This window comes from Melospiza melodia, chromosome 19 (assembly GCF_035770615.1).
Source record: "Melospiza melodia melodia isolate bMelMel2 chromosome 19, bMelMel2.pri, whole genome shotgun sequence".
Classification (NCBI taxonomy): domain Eukaryota; kingdom Metazoa; phylum Chordata; class Aves; order Passeriformes; family Passerellidae; genus Melospiza; species Melospiza melodia.
The window spans coordinates 15,672,588-15,695,217 of record NC_086212.1 but is presented as its reverse complement, the minus strand read 5'-3'; the positions used below and the strand labels follow the sequence as shown (position 1 = coordinate 15,695,217).

Sequence of the window (22,630 nt, the reverse complement as noted above, 5' to 3'; positions counted from 1 at the left end):
AAAGATATAATATAAAGATGAGACAGAGATTTTCAAGAAGATTGTGGAAAAGTTTCCATTGACAACAGCATAGAAAAGTATTTTTGCACTTTATAATCTTAACCATTCTGGAAGGAGAGAGAAAGGATCAGTTCCACAGACCCAATTTCTACACACAACGTTTCAGTTTATTCAATATGTTTCTTCTGATCCAGTAACATTTAGTCTCATAAAGCATTTGGGAAACATTGCAAGAACAAAGAAAGTGAAGCTTAAATAAAATAAGAGTCACTGAATAGCTCACTGGACCTGTTGAGTTACGCATTTTAATTCTAGTCCAATAGGAAGAAGATACAATAAGCCAAACCAAAACAAAGCTCCTTTTGTCTCAATGAAGATTCCTCTGAAGAATACCCAACTGCAACTCAAGAATAAATGAGTTCAGTAATGAGCAGAGAGAGGAAGCCTTTCCTGCTGAGAGGAAAGCAAACAAGCCTTCTTAAATCTGAATCAAGGAGCCGAGGACCTGCCTTTGGGAAAGACATAAAGAGTTCTGCACATACATGACTAAGGTCTGTACTGTATGATAAAGCTAGGGACATTTCTTGATGATACTCTGAGTTTCTTACAAGAAGTTATGAGAAATAAAGATCAGATTAAAGGTCAGAGAGAAGGTCACTTATTTTAATTCCTCATAGTGTTACTCATATCTTCTGATTGAAGTTATCCTGATCAAAACCCACTAAAATTGAAAACCAGGATCTTCACTAGCTTAGTATTCTGTTTCCTTTGTTTTTACTGAGTACAAGGTTTGTGTCAACAAAATCTACCTCATTATACACTTGCCTTGGTGAAAAGCAGAGTGCTGTGCAAAGCAGGCTGTTCTGTGCACAAACAACGTGGAACAGCCAGTTGTGTGCCATTCGGATACACACAACTCCAACTAGCACTTGCTTGTGTGGCAAATAAAGTCTCATTATCACCTCTCAGACAGGAAATTTGCAAGTGAGTGATTATTCAGCCCTGGGTCTTCCACCTCTCCAGCACCTCAGGGTGTGGGAGCGACTCAATTGCATTTGCATCTTTCTAAACAATTACACTTCTCACTCTGCAGGCAAACGCAGGAGTTGGCAAAAATATTTTTCCCAACTGCTCCTTCACTTTGGCTGCTATCCTTTAAAAACAAATGCACTTTTTGTTGTTTTCAAAACATGTTGTTTCTAATGTTTCTCTGTATTTAGGTAATTGCAGACTTTTGTGGCTTAGATACAGTTCTAAACACTATAAAAGGAAAATAGTTGGAAATTTTCAAGCCTGAATATATTAAGCTCTTAAAATGACTGTGTTTAGGACTGCTGCTCATCAGAAACACATGCTGCTATCAGTGAGAGCAATGGTTGTTCAATAACATGGGCCATCAGGGCAATAATATTTGAATACGTGAACACTTTGATTTAACGTCTGATATTCAGATTCTATTGCATCTCTGCTTGTCTGAATAGTTATATTCCTAACACATCCTCTTATGGTTACATATTATTTGTTATCATAACAAGGAATAGAGGCTGCAGCTCAGCATCGAAGGGTCTGTGTCTGCTTCCGTCCAGCATACGTGATTTATTGCGATACCTTCACGTGAGTCTGGTACCACAGCTGATCTCAGCATCGGCTCCTTCTGACAGGACAAGTGAAAAAAAATTTCTAACTTGGTTTTGATTGAAAGGTCAAAACAAAATTTATTTAATTTAACAAAATTATTCTGTGGGGCAATTGTCTAGTTTCTGCAGACAGGATGCCGATCCTTTGAAATGTGAGAAAAATGAAAATGCAGATTTGGAGTATAGCCAAAGTATGTATTTCAGGTTTTTTTTATAAGAAAGTTCAAGTTCTCTTATGAGAGAGAGAACGGCAAATCTGATCTGTCCTGATGGCTTTATAAGGAAAGAAGAATTTAATTTGTATTTACTTAAAATTGCATAAACCTCACCTATTCAAAATACTGCTATTATCCTTTGTAACTTACTTTAGGGTAAAATATTGGGCTAAAAGGCAAATCCCAGCAGCGAGCAGAAGTGCTGCAGTCAGGTTTGAGAACTGGGCGGTGGCTGGCAGCAATGCAGGCAGTGGCAGCAGTGCAGGGCTGACAGCGGTGCAGGGCTGACAGCAACGCAGGGCTGGCTGAGGCGCAGGGCTGGCTGAGGTGCAGGGCTGGCTGAGGTGCAATGGTGGCAGAGGTGCAGGGATGGCAGCGATGGGGGGCTGACAGCAATGCAGGGCTGGCAGCAGTGCAGGGCTGGCTGAGGCTCAGGGCTGGCTGCAGTGCAGGGCTGGCTAAGGTGCAATGCTGTCTGAGGTGCAGGGCTGAGAGCAATGCAGGGCTGGCAGAGGTGCAGGGCTGGCTGAGGCTCAGGGCTGGCTGCAGTGCACGGCTGGCTAAGGTGCAATGCTGTCTGAGGTGCAGGGCTGGCAGGAATGCAGGGCTGGCAGCAGTGCAGGGCTGGCAGCAGCAGCTCCTGCCCACCCTGGCCCAGCTCCATGGACAAACAGCTCCAGTGCCTCTCCTGCCAAGTGATTTTTCTTTTAATCTCATCACATTGCACAGTGCTGTTTCGATATATTGTCTGTCCTTTTTTCACATTACAGAGCTTCTCTGGGCTGGAGTGCAAGTTCTGTGTGAGGCTGCTGGCAGTCAGAGGGTCAGAAGATACAGATGGTCTAAGACTGGGATTTGAAGAAAATAGCGGGAATGAAAGGGAGAGCATTGTCTATATAGATCATGGTGAAATGCCTTGCTAATATCACATAAATACTTGTATACTTACTCACTTAGTAGTTATCTAATTATATTGCTAGCAGTGGGAGAATTCTTTACTATGTGTATTTATTGATTTTAGGGCATGCAGTGTTGAACTGGAAAAAATTAGAAAGTTGAGACAGTGAATCAAATGAGGACCCCCCTGGGAAATCCACTAATAAGTACATTACTGGACAGCAGGAAAAGTGGCTGGAAGCCAAGCAGAATAAATAGAATCAGTCCTAAATGAAATTATTGAAAATAGGCAGAAGAAGGGAAAAGAAGTTCTATGCTAATGTTTGACTGGGAACTAAGCTACTATACAGACCAGTGCTGGTTTTCCAAGAATTTTCCTGTCCATTCGGCATCTATTTTTAAACTGTGGTTTCCTTCCTAAAACAAGCTATGCAGCAACATGCCAGTGGTAAAGTGCTGTGAGGTTAGTCCTGTCAGTCAGTACAGAGCACCTGGCCTCTGGGCAGATATCCAGAGAGCTTCTTGCCAAGGAAGTAGCTTGTACAAACTGTGAACTCGGTCCACCTGTTAGGCATTGTTTGCTCATGATTTATGTCTCGCACTACAGACGCATTCGCCACAATGAGCTATTTACAGCAGTTTAATAGTAATTCTTGTAATTGGCACTGAATCCACTGGCAAGCAGATGCATGCAGACACATGTATATCTTCTCCCTTGGTCTGCCTTCTCTCCCACTGGAAAGGCTTTCTTTCTTTGTTTGCCTGCAGCCAGTGACACTCACTGTGCAGCTATGCTCTGCAGCACAGTGCTGTGCTCAGTAGCAGCATTGCACCGGGCTGCATTGCCTTGGAATTAGCCAAATGACTCACATCCTTCCCTCAGAAATCAGCTACTGTAATCCTAAAATACTTTGAGGAAAAGAATATTTGAAAATAGTTGTGAGAATGATATCAACCCCATTACTCTTTAAGTACATTTGGTTATTACACAGTCATGTCAGTGTAAGGAGAGCACTGAGCAGGCCTAATTAGACTTTAGAACTGTCTGTCTCTGGTGGTTGAGACCTTATGTGGGCTGGGAGACACTGAGGCATTATGCCATGTGCTGGGAAGCCCAGGTGCATTTGGTGTTCAGGTGAAAGGAGCCCTTGGCCATAACCAAACCTTAGCTAGGGGAGCGTGTCATCCACCAGCTCTGTGCTCTTCACCTGGCAGTCGGAGAGCTCACTGAAACTGAGGTCTGCTACTGAATCTGGGCTCTTTGAAATCCAAACCATAATCTCAGTGTAGCCTTACACCTATGAATTCAGATACTACTCCATGATTTCAAAAACGGGGTTTTGCCCGATAGAAATTTTTAAAAAAATCTCTGTTAAACCATCTGTTCAATCTATTTTCTGAAAACTAGCCTGTATCCATTTGCTTCTCTCCTGAGAACTAATCCTGTCCCATGATAAAAACCCTAAAATCAGAACTGATAATTTGGCTGACAATATGTGAAGAGTTCTGCTGCTTAATTAGTTCTGCAATGCTGCTGACAGTAATTACAGCCTCCTTTTGTGTCAATAACTAAGTCAGCAACTCTCAAAAAAGATTCAGGCCCTTATTTGTCTTTTAGTTATGTCACTTCTGCATCCCTGTAATTTCAGTGATAACAGTAGAATTACCCTTAATGAGCAGCAGTGTAAGTGAAAGGAGCATCCAGATGTGTACATTGGAGGTTGGGTTTGCAGTCACATTTCTTACTGGGAGCATATTTAGAAAATATGTGTCTGAAAATACAAGCACAAGTCAATTTTCCCTGGGAAATAATACTAAACTGATGCTTTGCACAGATGTTCAGAACCCTTGTTAGTGGTTTTGGGGACAAAAATTGCAGTTCTTGACAAATCAACACTAAAGGTCCATTGATGACATTTTAAGAGTTAGAGTCCTGCTGTTTGAGAAAAAGGAAGCAAAACTGCAATCTAGAGAACTGAATGTGCTCCTGTATTCTCCATTAGATGTGGCCATGTGGATTTGAAGGAGACCTTTGTGGAACTTCCATGAAGTGACGTCTGTGTGCAGTGGTGGTTAATAGAGCGAGGAGGGTGTCAATGGAGTAAACACGGACACACGTCCTGCTGGCTTTGGAGCCCTGAGCTGGATTTCAGCTGCGACGTGCTTTACCTAGGCAAAGGGTAAAGGGAGAAGATTCAATTAGGTATAAGGTTATTAACAGAGGGTTAATTTCTGTGGCTGAAAATTTAATTTTTAGTGAGTCCTCATTAATATATGACTTTGGCTCTTTCAGACGTGCTCTCTCTCCATGCCTCGTTACAAGACTGTGGGAGAGTTAACAGGGATAATGCGAATGGGGAGATACTTAGGTTAGAAGCGTTATAAAATCCAACATTCCACCAAGGCGGCCTCCCGGGCAGTAATTTACAGTTTTTCTCCAGAACGACGGACCCGGCCCTCAGTCTCAGACTCCGCCCTCATCTCCGCCCATCGCCCCTCACTCCGCCCCGCCCATCGCCCCGCCCTTGGCTCAGCCCTCGCTCCACCCCCTCGCTCCACCCCCTGGGCTCCGCCCCTCGCTCCGCCCCCACACGCGCAGCCCTGCGGGCGGGGCCAGGGCCGTGTCGAGTCACGTGACGGTGCCAACATGGCGGCGCCGTGGCGGCGGCGGCGCGGCCGCTGAGGGAGGCGCGTCCCTTCCGGGTGGTGCCGCGGGCCCGAGCGCCCGCCCGGCTCTTGCTCCCGCCTCGTCATGCAGCCACCGGCTCACGAGCAGGACGCCCGCACTAAGAGCATGTTCGTGTCGCGGGCCCTGGAGAAGATCCTGGCGGAGAAGGAGGCGAAGCGGCCCCCGCACGGGCAGCTGCGGAGAGCCTGCCAGGTGGCGCTGGGTGAGTCGGCCCGGCCCGGCCCGCGCAGGGCACGCGGGGCGCGGCGGTGGAAGGGGCCCAGCCCTCCGGCACATGTGCCCTCCAGCTCGCGTCCCGGCAGGATGCGGGAGATCCTCTCGGGACCTTGGAGCGGAGGGAGAGAGTTCTCCCTCCAGTACAGGGCGTTCAAATATGAGGGGAAAGCCCCCAAATACCTGTTTTAATAAGTTCTGGTCTCGATGTGAAACAGGAGGGTCTTGGTCTTGCCACTTCGGTTTTGAGAAAATTAATTGCAGTTTTTGGACTAGGAAACAAGAGTTTTTAAGGCCGTCGACTTACGGAGTCCCAGAGTTTCTCGGGATGTTAAATCTGACCTGATCTCCAGGTCGTGTTCGGACTGGCTGAGGACTGTTAGCATTTTGGCCAAGTACACGTAATACCTGTGATGTTTTCAGAGCTGGCAGCGCTTTTTGTGAAGTTGGTGGGCTGGTCCTGAAATCTGCAAATACAAGCTATGTAAAGGTCTCTGTGGTAAAAGTTCTGACAACATGTGACACATCTCTGTGTCACAGAGAGGGAAAAGATAAACTGAGGAGAATAGTAGAGCTCTGCAGCTGGAGTTCTCTGTGGCCCTTTCTTAATTTGCAAAAGTGACATTTCTCTTTCAGCTTTGGTTGCTTCCCATCAATAATTTCCTTTGAATTGGGAGCATTTCGTGTATCCAAGACAAGAAAAGACAGGTTGGGTATGTAAGGAGGCTGGGCAGGTGCAAGTTCTGTCTCAGGCAGAGTGAGCTTAAAGAAATGCTGTCATTTTTATCTTCCAGCAGTCTTTGCTGCCAGAGATCCGCAGGAGCTTCCTGTAGTGTAAACACATATGCCCCAGCAGTTAGAGACTGCTTTTCCTAATGAGTTCCTTTTCCTGATCTCTTCCCCAGCTGCCCCCACATGCACTGAACCCATTTACTGGGCTGAGGACCTGTTTTGCTGCTATATAAATATATCTAGAGGCTGAGAAAGGGAACTTCCTTGTAAGATGCCTGGTGAAGGCCGGTGCTTGCTGAGGCATTGGAGGCGGTGATTTTGGGAGGAGTGTTGTGCAGCAGGAGTGTTGGCACCTGCCGCTTGGGTTATGGCTGTGCCTGCGTGTTCTAAGGTGCAGCCTGTGGCAGGGGAGCTAATGCTTCTCGTGGTGGACAGAATAAACCTGCTTTGAAAAGGAGTCCGTGGGCTTTCTTGGACTAAAGCAGAGATCAGCATAAAGAGATAACCTTATGTTGACCAACTGTTAGGGGCCTGAATGACTGTATGGGAGGATCTCTGTTACATTTGGTGAATATTACTTGATTATTTTAGGTTGCTAACAGGAATGGGGTTTCTTTTATTTACATGTGATTTTCCCTCCCAAACTTTATTCTATTTTGATTGAGCCTTTTTTTTTCTTTTCTCGACTGAAAAAATCAGTCTTATTTCCATATACTTAATTTTAATTAAGCACATACTTTGTATTAACTAAGACTATGACAGTTCCAAAAGTGTAAACTTAATTTTCAAGTTCTGTGCAATAGTAAATATGTGAGGAAATGTCGGAAGAATGTTACTGGCAGTCTGAAGAATTCAGGCCGAACTTTATAACCTGCAGAAACTGTCAGGAATGAAAGAAGCTTCAATGCTGTGAATAATAATAAAAAGTCCAGTTAACACTGAATAAAATTAATTCTGTTTGAAAGAAATGTAGTTACTTTATGAAAGTGGTCATTGTGTCATCTGTTGTCTGCTGCACTTTTCTCCAAGTAATACTTCAGATAATCCATTTCTACTTACTAAATCCCTTTTGCTGTGCAGTCTTCTCTATGCAGCGGTGTTTTTATTGGAGCCTTGTGGCATTGTGCCACTTATAAACCAGGCAACACAGGCGTGGAGCATGTGTAGCTGATATCTACTCCTGGGACGAGGGAATCTAAGATGATTTTTTTTTTTCCAAATAGGGAGAAATGGATGTATTCTACAGCTGCCTAATAGAAATGAACCAGTTTTTATGGCTTCTGCTATGGTGTTACTGCAGTAGTGTTTCTATTGCTTATCTATGCTTTATATTTGTTGTTTGGTGAGAGAGAAAGAAGCTTCTAACTGTGGGAATGATGCTCTTGTTTTCTTACATGAGTTCTGTATTAATTTGTACATGTAGCTCCTGAGAATTTAGGTAAATTACTATGAAATGTTGCTGTCTCTCTTGTGTAGGAAATATAGGTATTCTTTAATTCTAATTGTTTTAATTTTTCTTAATTTTTTTAAATTTTAATTGCTTTAAGTTTTCCAAATTTAAATTCTTCTTACCCTTTTTTCCTTGTAATTCAGTCCTTTCACTGGGCTAATACTGATCAGTTTTGCACTGCAAAATACACATGACCTTGTAAAAATCAGAAGTAACTTAGGTGCATAAAGGACAGAAACACAAGTGTGGAGGAAAAGGAACAAAACACTTCACAGTGGTGTTTTTTTTGGTTTTTTGCCTCTTTCCATGCCCTCCTTTGAAATACACAGTGTTAATGTTAAGTAAGCAGAGTTTGAATAGATTCCTTCATTCAGTCTCTTGCTTCATCAGTAGGTGTAACGGTTGTCTCCTGTAGCTGTAGTGCCAGTAAGTCCTGAGGGAGACTGGGAGAAATTGAGGGTTTTAAACAGAGAAGCTGTTCTGTTCTGCTCTGCTTTAGAAAACCCTGTTTTGAAGAAAGTTTGTTTTCGACAGACCATTTTATTGTATAAAAATAGTTGCATAATGAGCATTTTCATTTACATGAAGCTCCACGTACACATGATTCTTAATAAATCTCCTGAAATTATCCTGAAAATTTTGCAGTGGAATACTGACAGTCTGTATCCCCACAGTTCATAATTGTGCATCTGGGTCACTCACATAAACTATTACCCCTGCCCTACTGGGGCTGTTTTTAATGACATACTGTGCAGCCACCCCAGTTCTGCAGCCTTCTCTGATAGCCTGGGCAGCTCCACATACAGATCTTCAAGCTTTGTGAACAACAGAATTTGTTCAGTTAGCTTGTTAACAAGTTAAAATCTTTTCAGCCCTGCCTTCACTTAGGAATCTGGTTTTGTGTTTAGGAAGTCTCTGTGTATAAATGACAGATGTCCAAAGTAAGTGGTGTTTCTTTGTTTGGCCTCTTGTCCAGCGAATTCAGAGAGCGCTGGGGCAGAGAGCAGACTGCGGCTTGCCCCGGCCCTTTTCTGAGGGGCTCTGCACAGCCTTGTGTGATCCATACCTGTTGGGCTTTGCCTGGAGTCCAAGGCAGGCTGGGCTTGGCCAATGCGGTTGGCTTTACTGTCCTGCGGGAGGGAAGTTCTGGCTGCTGCTCCACGTGTTTGTGTTGGCCCTGCTGCCTGCTGCTCGGACCATGGCCCATGTCCTTGTGCCAGCACAAGCCATTTTTTTGCCCAGGGGCTTGCTTGCTGCCACTGACACAAACCTGACTCTAAGGCCACAGAGCAGTCATTGAGCTGCAGGCAGACAACAAATGTCCTCTGCTTTAATGTGTAGTTTTCAATACAAGTGAACTGAACCTATCCATCTGCTAGAGAAAGGCAGCTACCCAATGTCAGCTTTATTCTGCTTTTATGGCCAGAAACTCTGGAAGAAATTGCTGCAAGGCCATTCTTGTTCCAGGTCTGTTGCCTGGGAGGAATGCTGCTGGACTTAGATGGGCAGCGCAGGGATTGAAGATGTTTCTGACTGAAGGAGGCGCCGTGGGAGAGACAGGGAGCTCTGGTACCTAAAGCACTAAGTGAAGGGTCAGCATTGTGCTGGCGTGACAAGATGTTGACCAATAGTGGGACTCTGTTCTGTAGCTGCAGGAGGGAGCTGAGCTGTGCCCCTTACTCCTGTGACTGGAGGAAAACAGGACCAGTGGCGGGCGGTTTCTGGAAGCTGGCTGTGTCTGGTTAGGGCTTGGCAAGCTGTTCTTGGCAGCAGCCTTCAATTAGGCAACTATTTCTGTTTCACTCACTTGTGATGGTCAGACCACCAAATGAGTACTTCAGATGTGGAGGTTTTCAAACTGTTTTGGTGCAATCAGTAGCAGAAGTGTGCCTGCAGCTTCCTTTTGTCCTTTCATTTATTCTTTTCTGCCAGTATTATCTGTTAAAATACTGTTGTGGTGAAGATATTTTCATATGTCTTTAGAAAAGCTTTTATTATAATAAAATTGTGGGGAACTTGGTCAGGCCTTGGTTTGATCTTTTTTGTTGCTGTTTATAGAGTACTTCTGAGAGTTAAACTGTTGTTGATCTAATATGGGATATTATTCTTGCACTATTTTTCCAGTGCAAGATCTGTGACAAGTATCAGTAAAGATGGGCATGATCATGTCTCCTTAAGACTATAATCTTTATGAATCTTTCAGTTCAACATGTTCTTTACTTTGCAAAACAATCAGTATGGGGGGAAATGATCTCCTTGAAAGAAAATGAAACTTAGTGGAAATTTTTGCATTAGAAAAATTTCTTCATTAAGAAAAAGCTCTGTATGCCTTAGTTCTACAGGGTGTGTGAAATACAGCATTAATTATGTTTTTGCTGACCCTGGAATCCTGCTGTACTTGGGATTGTAGCTATAGCTAAAATATGTCTTTCTCTGCCAAGACCTGGAGGCAGGACTAAGCGTTCCGAAGGTGTAAAGCTACCCAGAAGAGTCCATGTTTTAAGCAGCAGTTCCTGCATGCTATGGGAATGCGCCGTGCTAAGAGCAAGGCAATCAAAACACAATACATTGGGGCACAATTCATTGGTGGGTCACATACATTGTCAGTAGCTCTTTGGATTATATGATGTTAAAGGTGGGGAAGGTAATTAAATCAAAAGGCCTGAATTTCTGACTAGTCACCTGATTGGTAGGCCAGCTGGATCCTGGAATTAAAAACACAGTGGTTTAAGAAGTGATGCTGTGCAAGATTTACGTTGTCTGTTTGGCACAGAAAACCTTGGTCATTTCTTACCAACAGCCTCCATTCTGTTGTCTCCTCTCCTGTTGAAGCCTAAAGAATCAGGGGATGGTTGTGTTGGCTTTGGGCTGTCACAGAGCTGCAAAGTTCCTACTGACCCTGAAGCCCCAAGGCCCCAGTGCTTACACCTTTCAATAACTGGTGAAACTGTGATCTCTGAAGCCGAGGTGTTACAGGAATGGACTAGCAAATACTGAAGTGCAAAACTGGATTTAAACATCTTAGCTTTATTACTGTGTTATTGATAATGATAACTAAGGCTTGCATTTTTTTCTCTTCCAGATGAAATAAAAAGTGAGCTGGAAAAGCAAAGGTAAATTATTAATTACTCTAAACAGAAGGGTGTGACAAGAACAAATGGAATAATTTTGGGGAAGTGTAAGAGTGTATATACATTATAACAGTGAGTTTGTAAATACCCAGACCCACCTTTCTGCCAAGAACACGTGGCTGGCCTGTGTGTTTCACTTACACAATGTTTGTGGCTGTGGGTACTCAAGCCATAACTGCCTATGAATTTCACCAGGAAAATAAATTGTGAAATTTCTAAAAGGTGCCGTTTTTTTGCTTCCTTTTACTGGACTCAGTAGCCTGATAGGAAGTTATGGGGAGCAGTACATACCCTCTGTTTGATAGCATGTACTCTTTATTACCTAGATCAAGAAGACCAATTTAAATATTGCTGCAATAAAAGTTTTAAAAAAGTTTTCCAGCACTGTGCTATAATTGAAAAAGAGCAACTGGGTCTCCAGATGTGTTTCTGTTTGCTTAGTGTTCTGCTTATGGGCACTGTTTAATCCATTTTGATTAACATGGGTAGATATAGCAGTTGTGTAGGAGTTTTCCAATATTTCAGGTAGTGGGACAGTGTTGGAGTATAGCGAGGGAAGAGTTAAGCTGAAGAAGATACAAAAAAGATCAGATAGAATATAAATAAATGTAAAATGGGTTTTGTGGTTTTTAAAGAAAATTGATCTTTGTTTAAGAAAGTATATGGAGGAAAGCTGCAGTACATTTGTATGCTGCTGTGCATTATTTAGCTTTAAATTCAAAAAAAGAAGAAAGTGTGTTTTACTGTGATATACATGCTTAGAAAAATTAATAATTCTTTGTATCTGACCTAGAGAAGGCACTGCTGCTCCACCAAAAGCAAATTTCATTGAAGCAGATAAATATTTCCTTCCATTTGAGCTGGCCTGCCAGTCAAAGTCTCCACGCATTGTCAGTACTTCCCTGGATTGTTTACAGGTAAGTGTTATGGATAAGCTTGGTCAGAGTGAGATGGAGAAAGCTGCAGTGACCAGATCTGGCACGCAGCTCCCGCAGCAAGGAGCGGCCCTGCCCCGGGGTGACAGCAGGCAGGTCCGCATCCTGGGGTGACAGGAGGCAGGCTGTGTCCCCTGGGGTGACAGCAGGCAGGTCCCCACCCCAGGGCCACACTACACAGGTCCCTGCTCCGGGGTCACAGCAGGAGGGTCCCCACCCCGGGGTCACAGCAGGAGGGTCCCCACCCCGGGGTCACAGCAGGCAGGCCCTGCCTGGGGTCACACTCGGCCGGGCACTGGGCACAGGGAGGAGTGTGGCTGCCTTGCTGTAGCCCCTTTGCTGGGGCTGGGGGATCCTTACACCAGGCAGTAAAGGTGCTTCATCTGTCGTGCTCTACGAGGAGTGTTACCAAGGGGTTTCTTGTGGTGCTGACGTGACAGAGGAAGTCACACTCTGGTGTTTAAATTTTTTTCTCTGGTTATGTTATGAAGAAATGGCTCAAGTTGAAAAAGCTTTTCTGTCGTACTAAAATCTCTTTTGTCCACATATATGAGCAGTAAAAGTATTTGCTGACCAGACTGTAGATAGTGTTAAATTTGTACATTAAAACTAGTTAAGTGAGGTATGCTATCTAAACACACCTTTTTATGCTGTGCTAAACTGTTTTTCTTAACAATATATGGTCATCTAAGCTGCATTCTTTCTATCTAGAAACTCATTGCATATGGGCACATCACTGGCAATGCTCCGGACAGCGGAGCGCCCGGAAAACGGCTGATTGACCGAATAGTGGAAACCATTTGCAATTGCTTTCAGGGTCCTCAAACAGATGAAGGAGTACAACTGCAGATAATTAAGGTATTTTATTCAATTCATTTTGGTGCAACATTCATTTGCTTTCTCTCTTTCATTTTGTAACTGAAAAAAAAAAAGACAAAATATTACTGAGGGCTCATTTGCTCCATTTCTTACATTGTCCTGTGTGTTGCTGCTTTCAGGGAGGCTTCCACCAGGGCAGAATTGGTGAGGAAAATGTACTTCCTGTTGGGAGAGCAGAATGTAAAGGAATATTTTAAAAATGTTTGTCCTTTCTGAGATAAACCATCTCAGACAAATTGGTGCTCCTCATAGAGGCTCGCTATGCCTACTTCCATCAGGCCAGGGAATTGCTTTCAGCCCTAATAGCAGGCCCTGGAACTGGGATGCAGTGCCATGGAATGCTGTTCAAGCCTGTCTGCTCCCCTGGCCATTTTGCCAGTGTATTTTCTAAACAAGGCGTAGTAATGTCCGTCAGTAGTGTGTATTCTGGTTCTGAAATCTTCTTGGGCTGCTGTAGCTGAGGTTGGAAGTTCATGAACTTCTAGTAATCCAACTGGACGTTAGTGTAGGCCTATTGGCTCTTGTGTGGAAATGAAGCTATGGAATTTAGTAAATTTTTTTGGAGGTGGAGTATCTCACTTGGTGGAAATTTAGTTTTGATAAGACCCTCTAAGAACAGCTCAGGAGAGAGCAGAGATGTGGAAGTCCTTTTGAACTTTCTTTGATTTGAAGTGTTGTTGCTTGTAAAGCCTAAAAAAAATTATATCTGTGTTTAGTAGCAAACCCAGTGAGTATTTTGGAAGACATGCATGAGGAGCATTGCTGTCTACTTGCCTAGGTTTCATTTTTACTGTGTTATGGACTTTTCTAGGCTCTTCTCACTGCAGTAACATCTCCATATATAGAAATTCATGAAGGAACAATTCTTCAAACTGTTAGAACCTGCTACAACATCTATCTAGCCAGTAAAAATCTTATTAACCAGACAACTGCCAAAGCTACCCTTACACAGATGTTAAATGTAATTTTTACACGGATGGAAAACCAAGCTGTAAGTAGCTATTTCTTTTTCTCATCTCAAATGTTTAGGCTTGAAAATGACTGAAAACTTTTTTACTATTATTGTTTTTAATGAATCTGTCATTATAGTTGCATATCTGTTGATTCATCATGTTAGAAAACCTGTCAAATTGTGCAGTGAGGCACACTGATTGAGTTGAAAATAAAAGGTGACGTGCTCTGCTGATAACAAGATTTCGCACCATAGCTTCTGCCAAATGGCATTAGATAAACAAATGATGCTTTTCAAATAAACTTGAAGTGTATCTTTTTAATCTTACTGGCCAAGTGATTGTAGTTTCACTGTTTCATGCTAAGACTTGAGTTCACAAGGGAACATCAGTCATCATAGACAGGATTTCCCTCAGTGTATTCTGTACTTAGATGAACCTTTCCATATGTGTTTTCCAAGTTGCAGGAGTCCAGAGAAGCAGAGCGAACGCAGAAGCCGCAGTACCCCACAGTGGCGGGGCCGCGGTCCCCAAGGCCGGGGCAGCGGCAGCACAGCTCCTGGGGAGGCAGAGCTGGCACCGCCGGCACCGTGCTGGCCAACGGGGAGCCCGGCCGCGGGGAGCCGGGCGATGGAGAGCCCAGCGATGGAGAGCCCGGCCGCGGGGAGCTGCAGCAGGCCCCCACCATGCTGGTGGCAGGTGAGCACAACATGGGATCTGTTGCTTTCACTCACAGCCAGCTTGTTGGAAAGTGCTCTTTGAGGCGCCTTCAAGGAGCAGTGGTGGGGTGACTGGCTCCCTTGGCTTTCCACTGTAGACTTCCAGAGTGTGCTGCCATCCTCAGCTTGTGTCTACACTATAACTGCTGCAGAAAGGTTCCTGTTCTCCCTAGAATTCCAGTTAAACCATGTGTACTTTATCTATAGAGGATTGTAATGGAATTTGACTTGAACAGGTTGACAAAAGGGAAGGAAAGGAGGAGAATTGTCTTGGTATGTGGGATGTGACAGAGCTGCTCTCAGGTAATTAAGTCCTGTGGTAAAAATGGTGCATATTATGAAGACTGTATTATCAGCACATACTGCATCTTAATTAGAAATGCTTGTAACAGTTGATAAATAAAAATGACAAAACAACTGCATTGAAAATATCAGTGGTTTGATTCAAACAGCATAAAGAACATCAATGAGTATTTTTGAATGACTTCTCACAAATTGTTTTCAAGGAAGGAAACTGATAAATTTTTATGCTTCTGTCTTTGTCATGTTTTTCCTTTTAGTCTTCTTCCTAAACAAAAATACTAAATTAAAAATTCTCTCTGTGTTTCATTAGAGGAAACGATTGATGGAGGAAAGGAAATGGTTCAAGGCATCTTGGAAGATGTGGTGGATTCAGCTGTGAAAGGTAGTAAAGTCTTCTAAACTAAAATAGTTGCGTATGTATTGATTATAGAAGCATGGAAGTAATTTTTGTTATTAAGTATCTTGACAAGAACACTTACTAAGGCAGCAAGAACAGGTTTTGATTGTATCACAATATTCTTTTGCTGATAGCTGAGAAACTTTCTAGTTTACCAGTGCTACTTCTCTGCCACTCGGTGGTAAAGCTTCACAAAGTCGTGGGATAGAAAACTCTTGCATGATTTTAATAAACTTTCCATTTTCCCCTTTAGTGGCTGAAGAAAAGCAGGTAACAGAACCTGTTGAGGCTCTGCCTGCATTAGAGACTGCGGATACTCTTCTTTCTGGCTCTAGCAATGAAAATGTACAAACAAATGGGATTCCGGATGATGGGCAGTCTGTTTCCTCCACTGATAATCTGGTAAATAATTGCACTGGATGCCAATATACATCTACGAAAGAAGAAATGTTCTTATTGCGACAACTAATAGAGTGGGATTTGGCAGAAGAAAGGGACAGAAACTCTAATGTATGTGTCCTACTCAGATTCAAAAAGGAAGCAGCAGCTGCAATTTAAGCATATATTGAAAATACCTGTCCTAAAATTTAATGTATTAGTTGTATTTTAATATGGAGTGCGGACAGAGACAAAGGGTCAGTCAACATGTGTGAAAAGATCCAGATCCCTTGTAGTCCTGTTTAGGTTTAGTTTAAACTGTAGCTGATTCTCAGAGGAGCTGTGGAATCTCCTAATTGCTCTGTTTCTTTGTCTCACTGAGGGTCTTGTTGTGTTTCTTATTTTCAAGGAAACAGATGTATCTGGACATCAAGCTGCTGCCAGATTTTCCCATGTTCTACAAAAGGATGCCTTCCTTGTGTTCAGGTCATTGTGCAAGCTCTCCATGAAACCACTGGGGGAAGGACCACCAGATCCCAAGTAATGTGACAGGATTTATTATTGTGTCCTCTCCTGGTAGCTTTTAGAGACAGTTAAATTGCTGCTGTATAGTTAAGCAGGTGTTCAAAATCCACTTGTCAGGCCCTTGGTTTAGTTAGCTTGATGAATCTAGGATTGAAATACCTTTAAATTATTAAAAATTCAGTACTTGAGATTTTTGGGTTTTGTATAATAGGCTTATTAGTCTTACCAGTTGGGGTGGCCTTGACTATAGTATTTGTGAAGCTTTTGGTGGGAGAGTGGGGAAGTGCTTAAGAAGCACTGAGCTGCATTTATTAGGCTAGTCTAAGGTGTTGATATTACTAAAAAAATTTCAAATTTGGATGGTAGAAGTTCAAAATTCACTTGGCTGATTTCCACCATCTTGCCTCCTGCATTTAAATGAATCAAAGTACTTCCTGATGTAGAAGAAATGCTAGAATGCAAATGTTGAATGCAAGTATATACTAAGAAAATATAGAAATACATTTAATGTTGAATTTTTTCTAGATCACATGAATTGCGTTCCAAGGTTGTGTCTCTCCAGCTGCTTCTCTCAGTGCTGCAGAATGCTGGTCTGGTTTTCAGGACACATGAAATGTTCATCAATGCAATCAAGCAATATCTTTGTGTAGCATTATCTAAAAATGGAGTCTCTTCTGTTCCTGATGTGTTTGAGCTCTCTCTTGCCATCTTCCTCACACTGCTTTCAAATTTTAAGACCCATTTAAAAATGCAGATTGAGGTGAGAGACTTTTATTCTGTAAGTTGCATATGCTCTAGTTCTCAAAATACTGTTCTCAAGTTAAAAAGACAGCTATAACTTCCATTTTGATTTTTAGTTTGGTTTGCTTACTAAACTAATACATTACTATTGTATCCAAATTCTAATATACATGAAATATTACTCTTGAAGAGAAATTACTGAGCAGAAATTAATCTGTACATTTGATGTGGTTCTAATAAGTTTCAGATCATCAAGTCCTTAATCTTATTTATTTTGCAGGTGTTCTTCAAAGAGATCTTCCTGAATATTCTAGAGACTTCTTCAAGTTCCTTTGAACACAAGTGGATGGTGATTCAGACTTTAACTAGAATTTGTGCAGGTATTTTCACTGTGTAAAAGAATCACTTCTTCTGGCAGCAGATGAAAATTATTTTGAAAAGAAATGTCACATATCATGTTTAAGTATGAAAATTTGAATTTGATCCTAGAGTGCTTGGATTAAATGTCTGTATTCATCTGCAGTGCCTGCTCCAGCTGGCTGATTCCTTTTAAAAATTTATTGCACAGAATCCTAATTACTTCCATTTCCTTTTCTTTTCAGATGCCCAGTGTGTAGTGGATATTTATGTAAACTATGATTGTGATTTAAATGCTGCTAATATATTTGAACGTCTTGTAAATGATTTATCCAAAATTGCACAGGGACGAAGTGGGCATGAATTGGGAATGACACCTTTACAGGTAAGGAAAACAGCTTTGAAGATAAGGTACTATTGTTTCATAAACAGTGCTATCTTTGCATTGTTACAGATAGTTCCAGAGGTTCATGTTTTCTGTAACTTACTGATGTTACTTACTTTTTATTAGTTTAATAATTTGCAATTGGATGCTGAGGCAGTGCCATTAATTACTTGGTGATTTTGCTGCCTGTTTGCACTGTGAGACCAGGCTGCTTCTGGTCTCTTTAGTTTGACTGGCAAGGGAGAGAGAGCCAAATGAGCCTTCCTCTTCCTCAGTTTAATTTCTGTCTTTCTGAAACTCATACACTAGTGATACCGTCTGTGGGGTTTGCTTTACACAGACTTTATATCTCCACTATAAGCATTTTATTTTTAACATTATACTTTTCCAGTCCTTAGAGAGAGACTATTGTAGAGACTGTTCAGTATGGGCTCAGCATGGTTTGTTGGTTTGTTTTTTCTTTTTTTATTTTATTATTCTTCTTTGTGTTTTAGGAACTAAGCCTGAGGAAAAAAGGACTTGAATGTTTGGTTTCTATTTTAAAATGTATGGTAGAATGGAGCAAAGACCTTTATGTGAACCCCAATCATCAGACTAGCTTGGGTAAGATTGCTTCTGTATGGAGAGACTGGTTTATTTAATCAGTTCATTCTTGTGTTTGTTCACTGTTTAGAAGCTATTCAGAAGTGTGAGTGCCAGGTTTGTACCTTAACAATTTGTTTACACAAGTGAGGTATTTTACAAACAGCCATTAGTGCTGTTGCAGTAACTGATTCTTCAAGTGTCTGTTTTGAATAATCAGATTCTGTGGATGAGATTTAGCCAGGCCCTTGTCTCCTATAAAGGCTGATGTAGAGCAAGACATGTAACCAGTCTTGGAGTTACTAAGTTGATGTACTGGAATTTCTCCATAGATGCTGCTGGTTTTCTGCCTTTTGTTGGATTATTTTAGACTTCCATCAATAGAGCATCTTCATGTAGTATAGTGCAGCCTGCCAAAAAGTATACATGGTAAAATAAGAATGTTAACTTGTAGATTTCGCTTAAAAGTTACGTTCTGTAACTAAAAGCTCTTGACTGAACAAGGATAAGTTAAGTCTCACCTTGTTTGTAAATAGGTTCATATAAACCATCTGAACAGGAAATGGCTGAAGGTAGATGCCTGGACGCTGGAGGGAGACGGAGTAGTGTCAGTTCCTTGGACTCCACTGTATCATCAGGAGTCGGAAGTGTTGGTACCCAGACTGCTGTCCCAGATGATCCAGAGCAATTTGAAGTCATCAAGCAACAAAAGGAAATAATTGAACATGGGATAGAACTGTAAGCCCAGTATGACAGGAAAACAAAAGTTCACTTTAAATAAAATGTATTGTTTCTTATGGTCTCACAGTCACACCTGCAGGGACACTTATAAATTGATGTTAATGCTGAAGACTGTTGCCTGCTGTTGTGAAAAACCAGTGCTGGAGGCTGTCGTAGTTAAAAGGAGTTTCATAAAATTCTGGGTGGAGTGGAAGGGGTTTTCTTTCCTCCTTTTTTTTCTTTCCAGCTTTCCTTTCTACTGGCTCAGCTCCACAAGAGTGTGTACATCTAGAGAGAAGTTGGTTTGAGGATCACAGTTGTCTTGCAGCTCTTATATGATTTGTTGCCCTTTATTGAAATAGAGTTGGAAGAATTAAATCATTGTGCAGCTGTGCTTTACTTCTCTTTCATTTATTTGAAGGTCTGCATGTCTGTAAATACTAGAGAAAAATCTTGAACAGCAGCATTTTTAACATTTCATGTAGACTGTAAAATTTTTCATGTTCAAAAAGGTGAGTTTTGGGGTTTTTCAGCAATAACTTGTAAGATTATCAGCAACTCAGTGTACCTTATGAGGTGGAGCCTATGGTGTGATACAAGTAATAGATTTGTTGCGCATTCTTTAACTTTTTTCCTAACTAGAAAGAAAAGATATGGAGGTACAGCACAGAGTCTTTGATTTATGAGGATTCTGTAAAACTTCTGTAAAAAGGCTGTTATATTTTTAATTGTATGTCAATTTCCCCATGTTTTTGTCTGAATAGGTTTAATAAAAAGCCAAAGAGAGGAATACAGTATCTACAGGAGCAGGGAATGCTTGGCACTACAACAGAGGACCTGGCACAGTTCTTGCACCAAGAGGAACGCCTCTGCTCTGTAAGATTACATGCAGCACATTTGTACCTTTGCCCCTGTACCTTTGGCCCTGCCCCTGGTAGCTCTGTGCCCCTGCTCTGGAGTTCATATCTTAGAGAAATGAATGTGCAAGGCTCCCCATGGACACACCTAATGCTACAGCTACCTGCTGTTTACTGAGAAGCCTGGGACAGCAAGTAAAGTACTATGTTATAGTAAAGTGCTGGAGGGTTCCCCATCAATGGAATGTGCATTTTGTCTGTTCCTGGAGGCTGGAGGGAAACAGAGCAGTGTCAGTTGCTGGCAGTCCCTTGCCAGCAAGGGAGGATCGTGTGCTGCAGTGGCAAAGCATTCTCTGCTGTGTGTGCAGCTGGGCACAGTTCAGCTTTCCTTGGCACTGCAGTAATGCAGATCTTGCCTTTGGCAGGGAGGGAGGCAGGAATATGCAGACTGAGGAGGCATATCTGGGACCCCTGTCCCTCCCTCGGCTGCTCTGCCCACGCAGCAGCGTGTCAGCTTTACAGAGCTGACAGCTGTGCAGTTCTTGGCATAGAAACCCTCTTGCAGAGCTGGCACTTGGATTGCACAGTAATAACTGTCTCTTGTGTTTTTTAGACTCAAGTAGGGGAATTTCTTGGGGAAAGCAGCAAGTTTAACAAGGAAGTGATGTATGCCTATGTAGACCAGCTTGATTTCTGTGGAAAAGACTTTGTCTCTGCTCTGCGTATATTTCTGGAAGGTTTCCGTCTGCCAGGTGAAGCCCAGAAGATTGATAGATTAATGGAGAAGTTTGCTGCTAGATATATTGAATGCAACCAACGGTAATTCAAACCCTTTCTATCAGATCAGTGCCCAAAGAACATTCCGTGGCTGTACTGTTGTGTGGCCCTTAGGGGCAGGGGACCGATTAAGCCCATACCAGGCCAGGAACTTTTACAGGCCTGTGTGAGGAGGAGATCTTGCTGCTGATATTGGATAGGAAGGATACTGATGCTGTCATTTCTTTAAATCCCAAGTACTTGCTGAAAGGAATTACTGGAAAAGGAAAGCCCTAAGTACATTAAAATCGAACAGCTAATACAGAGACAATTTTAGACAAATGTAGATCAGTCAAGTATAAAAAACTGTATTAAGCAGTAGAAATGGCTAGAATTAAAAAAAATCATGACAAAAACAACTAATAGCATGTTACAGTGCTGTTGCTTGCCTGTTAGATGTGGAACAAAATGTCTATGTGCTATTTGATACCAAATAGGCAAAGCTGCTGTTGTTCCTAGTGCAATCAACACTGAAGTTTAGTCAGGCTTAATTAGTTCCCTTTCCTTAGTCCAGTTGGTGTGTCAGTGGGTTGGTTTTATATCAATCTTTATGAAACTCTGTGAGTAAAAAATAAGCTGTCATTTAACTTTTTTAAGATTATACATTACTGTTCTTTGGGTAATCGGTAGGGAATGTACTTGAAAATCTCAGTCTAGTTTTCAATATTGCAAAGATGATGCACTTCCCCACCCTTTTTATTTGTGTTTTAAACTGCTTGGGGTTTGATGCATTTCTAATGGTTAGCTTCAGGCTTTGTTGGCTCTTTGGTTGAGTCCATAGCACTTCTGGGTATTTTTCTTGCATATGGAACTAGAGCTAATGGATTGAGGAATTGGGAGTCTATAAACCTGTTTTGTTTTTTCCTCCCTCAGGCAAACACTATTTGCTAGTGCAGACACTGCCTATGTTTTGGCGTACTCCATTATAATGCTGACTACAGACTTGCACAGTCCACAGGTAAAAATTTAAAAAAATCCAGACTTACAGGACTACAAAGGTCCCTGGAACTTGAATTCAAAATCTGATATCCAATTTATTCCTTCTTACAGGTAAAAAATAAAATGACAAAGGAGCAATACATTAAAATGAATCGAGGAATCAATGACAGTAAAGACCTGCCAGAAGAGTATTTATCCACAATCTATGAAGAAATAGAAGGAAAGAAAATTGCGATGAAAGAGACAAAAGAATATGCAATTACAACCAAGTGTAGTAAACCAAGTAAGAAGGAACTAGAAACTGGGAAGACCACAGTGCTCTTGAACTGTGGCAGGAGCTAAGGGATGGCACAGTGGTGTGCAGAGTCCTTGTGAAAATGCCTTGTGGCAATACCTAAAGTACATTTGGAATGGTTGATAGAGGTATATGGAACCAGACCGGCTCAGTTACAATTTAACATTCCCTTCTGTGGTGGGAAGAGCTGTGTAGGTGCCTCTGGCACCGCTGCAGAGCAGCACTAGAAACCAGATCTCTTGGGGTTTTTAAACATGAGTGTGAGGAGTAACTCGAGAGGGAAATTACTTTGAAATTAACTTGTTTTTGTGTGCTAGACTATGAGTGAGGGCTTGATTTGGGCTGTTTTTTTGTCTTCCTCCATAGCTCAGTGGCTGGGAGGTGTCATAGTCCTTATGATAGTGTTTGAAAACCAGAGAGATTGGAGAGTTTGTCATAATCTGTAGTCACCTCTCCTTATACAGACCAAATGAGGGCTTCTTTGTGTAGCATGCAGTAGAAACCAGTATCCCCAGCTGTACCCTACTTTTACTCAGAATAGCTGGTACTAATTTAATTCAAATTTGTGAATTCTGAATCTTCAGCATAGTGGTTTTCCCAGTATTTTTATGCTGTTTGCAGGTTTTCTCAATCAAAATAGGAACAAAATTAATTTGCTTGAAAATGGAAGTTGCACCCTGTAGTACAAGGGTAAAGAAGCACTAAGTTATTCATTTATTTACCATTGTGGTGAGGACTTGTTTTGTTTTGGGGATGTGAGCTTAAGAAGACATAGGGTTTTCCATCCACTTTTACAGGCAGAATGACTTAATAGAGTATGCACCTCTAACGTGGAGCAATTATATAATAGCATGTGCTATATAGTAAAGGGCTGAATTAGTTATTTTG

The 22,630-nt window shown here is 42.0% G+C and overlaps 1 protein-coding gene across 3 annotated transcripts in view; it reads left to right on the top strand.

The window, feature by feature from the left end:
• The first annotated feature begins 5,458 nt into the window (after positions 1–5,458).
• Positions 5,459–22,630, top strand: part of ARFGEF2 (ADP ribosylation factor guanine nucleotide exchange factor 2) — a 33,638-nt gene continuing 16,466 nt past the window's right edge. The window contains exons 1-18 of one of the 3 annotated variants that reach the window (XM_063172678.1): positions 5,459–5,640; positions 10,916–10,946; positions 11,758–11,881; positions 12,611–12,757; positions 13,590–13,769; positions 14,196–14,427; positions 15,061–15,132; positions 15,401–15,549; positions 15,935–16,065; positions 16,576–16,810; positions 17,072–17,171; positions 17,394–17,533; positions 18,028–18,136; positions 18,652–18,853; positions 19,600–19,711; positions 20,306–20,511; positions 21,382–21,466; positions 21,559–21,730. In XM_063172678.1, coding sequence (XP_063028748.1) covers positions 5,502–5,640; positions 10,916–10,946; positions 11,758–11,881; positions 12,611–12,757; positions 13,590–13,769; positions 14,196–14,427; positions 15,061–15,132; positions 15,401–15,549; positions 15,935–16,065; positions 16,576–16,810; positions 17,072–17,171; positions 17,394–17,533; positions 18,028–18,136; positions 18,652–18,853; positions 19,600–19,711; positions 20,306–20,511; positions 21,382–21,466; positions 21,559–21,730 — 2,566 coding nt within the window. In that variant the 5' untranslated portion in view covers positions 5,459–5,501. Of the gene's footprint in view, positions 5,641–10,915; positions 10,947–11,757; positions 11,882–12,610; positions 12,758–13,589; positions 13,770–14,189; positions 14,428–15,060; positions 15,133–15,400; positions 15,550–15,934; positions 16,066–16,575; positions 16,811–17,071; positions 17,172–17,393; positions 17,534–18,027; positions 18,137–18,651; positions 18,854–19,599; positions 19,712–20,305; positions 20,512–21,381; positions 21,467–21,558; positions 21,731–22,630 lie in introns of all 3 variants that reach the window. The other 2 variants (XM_063172679.1, XM_063172677.1) reach the window with 2 other exon arrangements.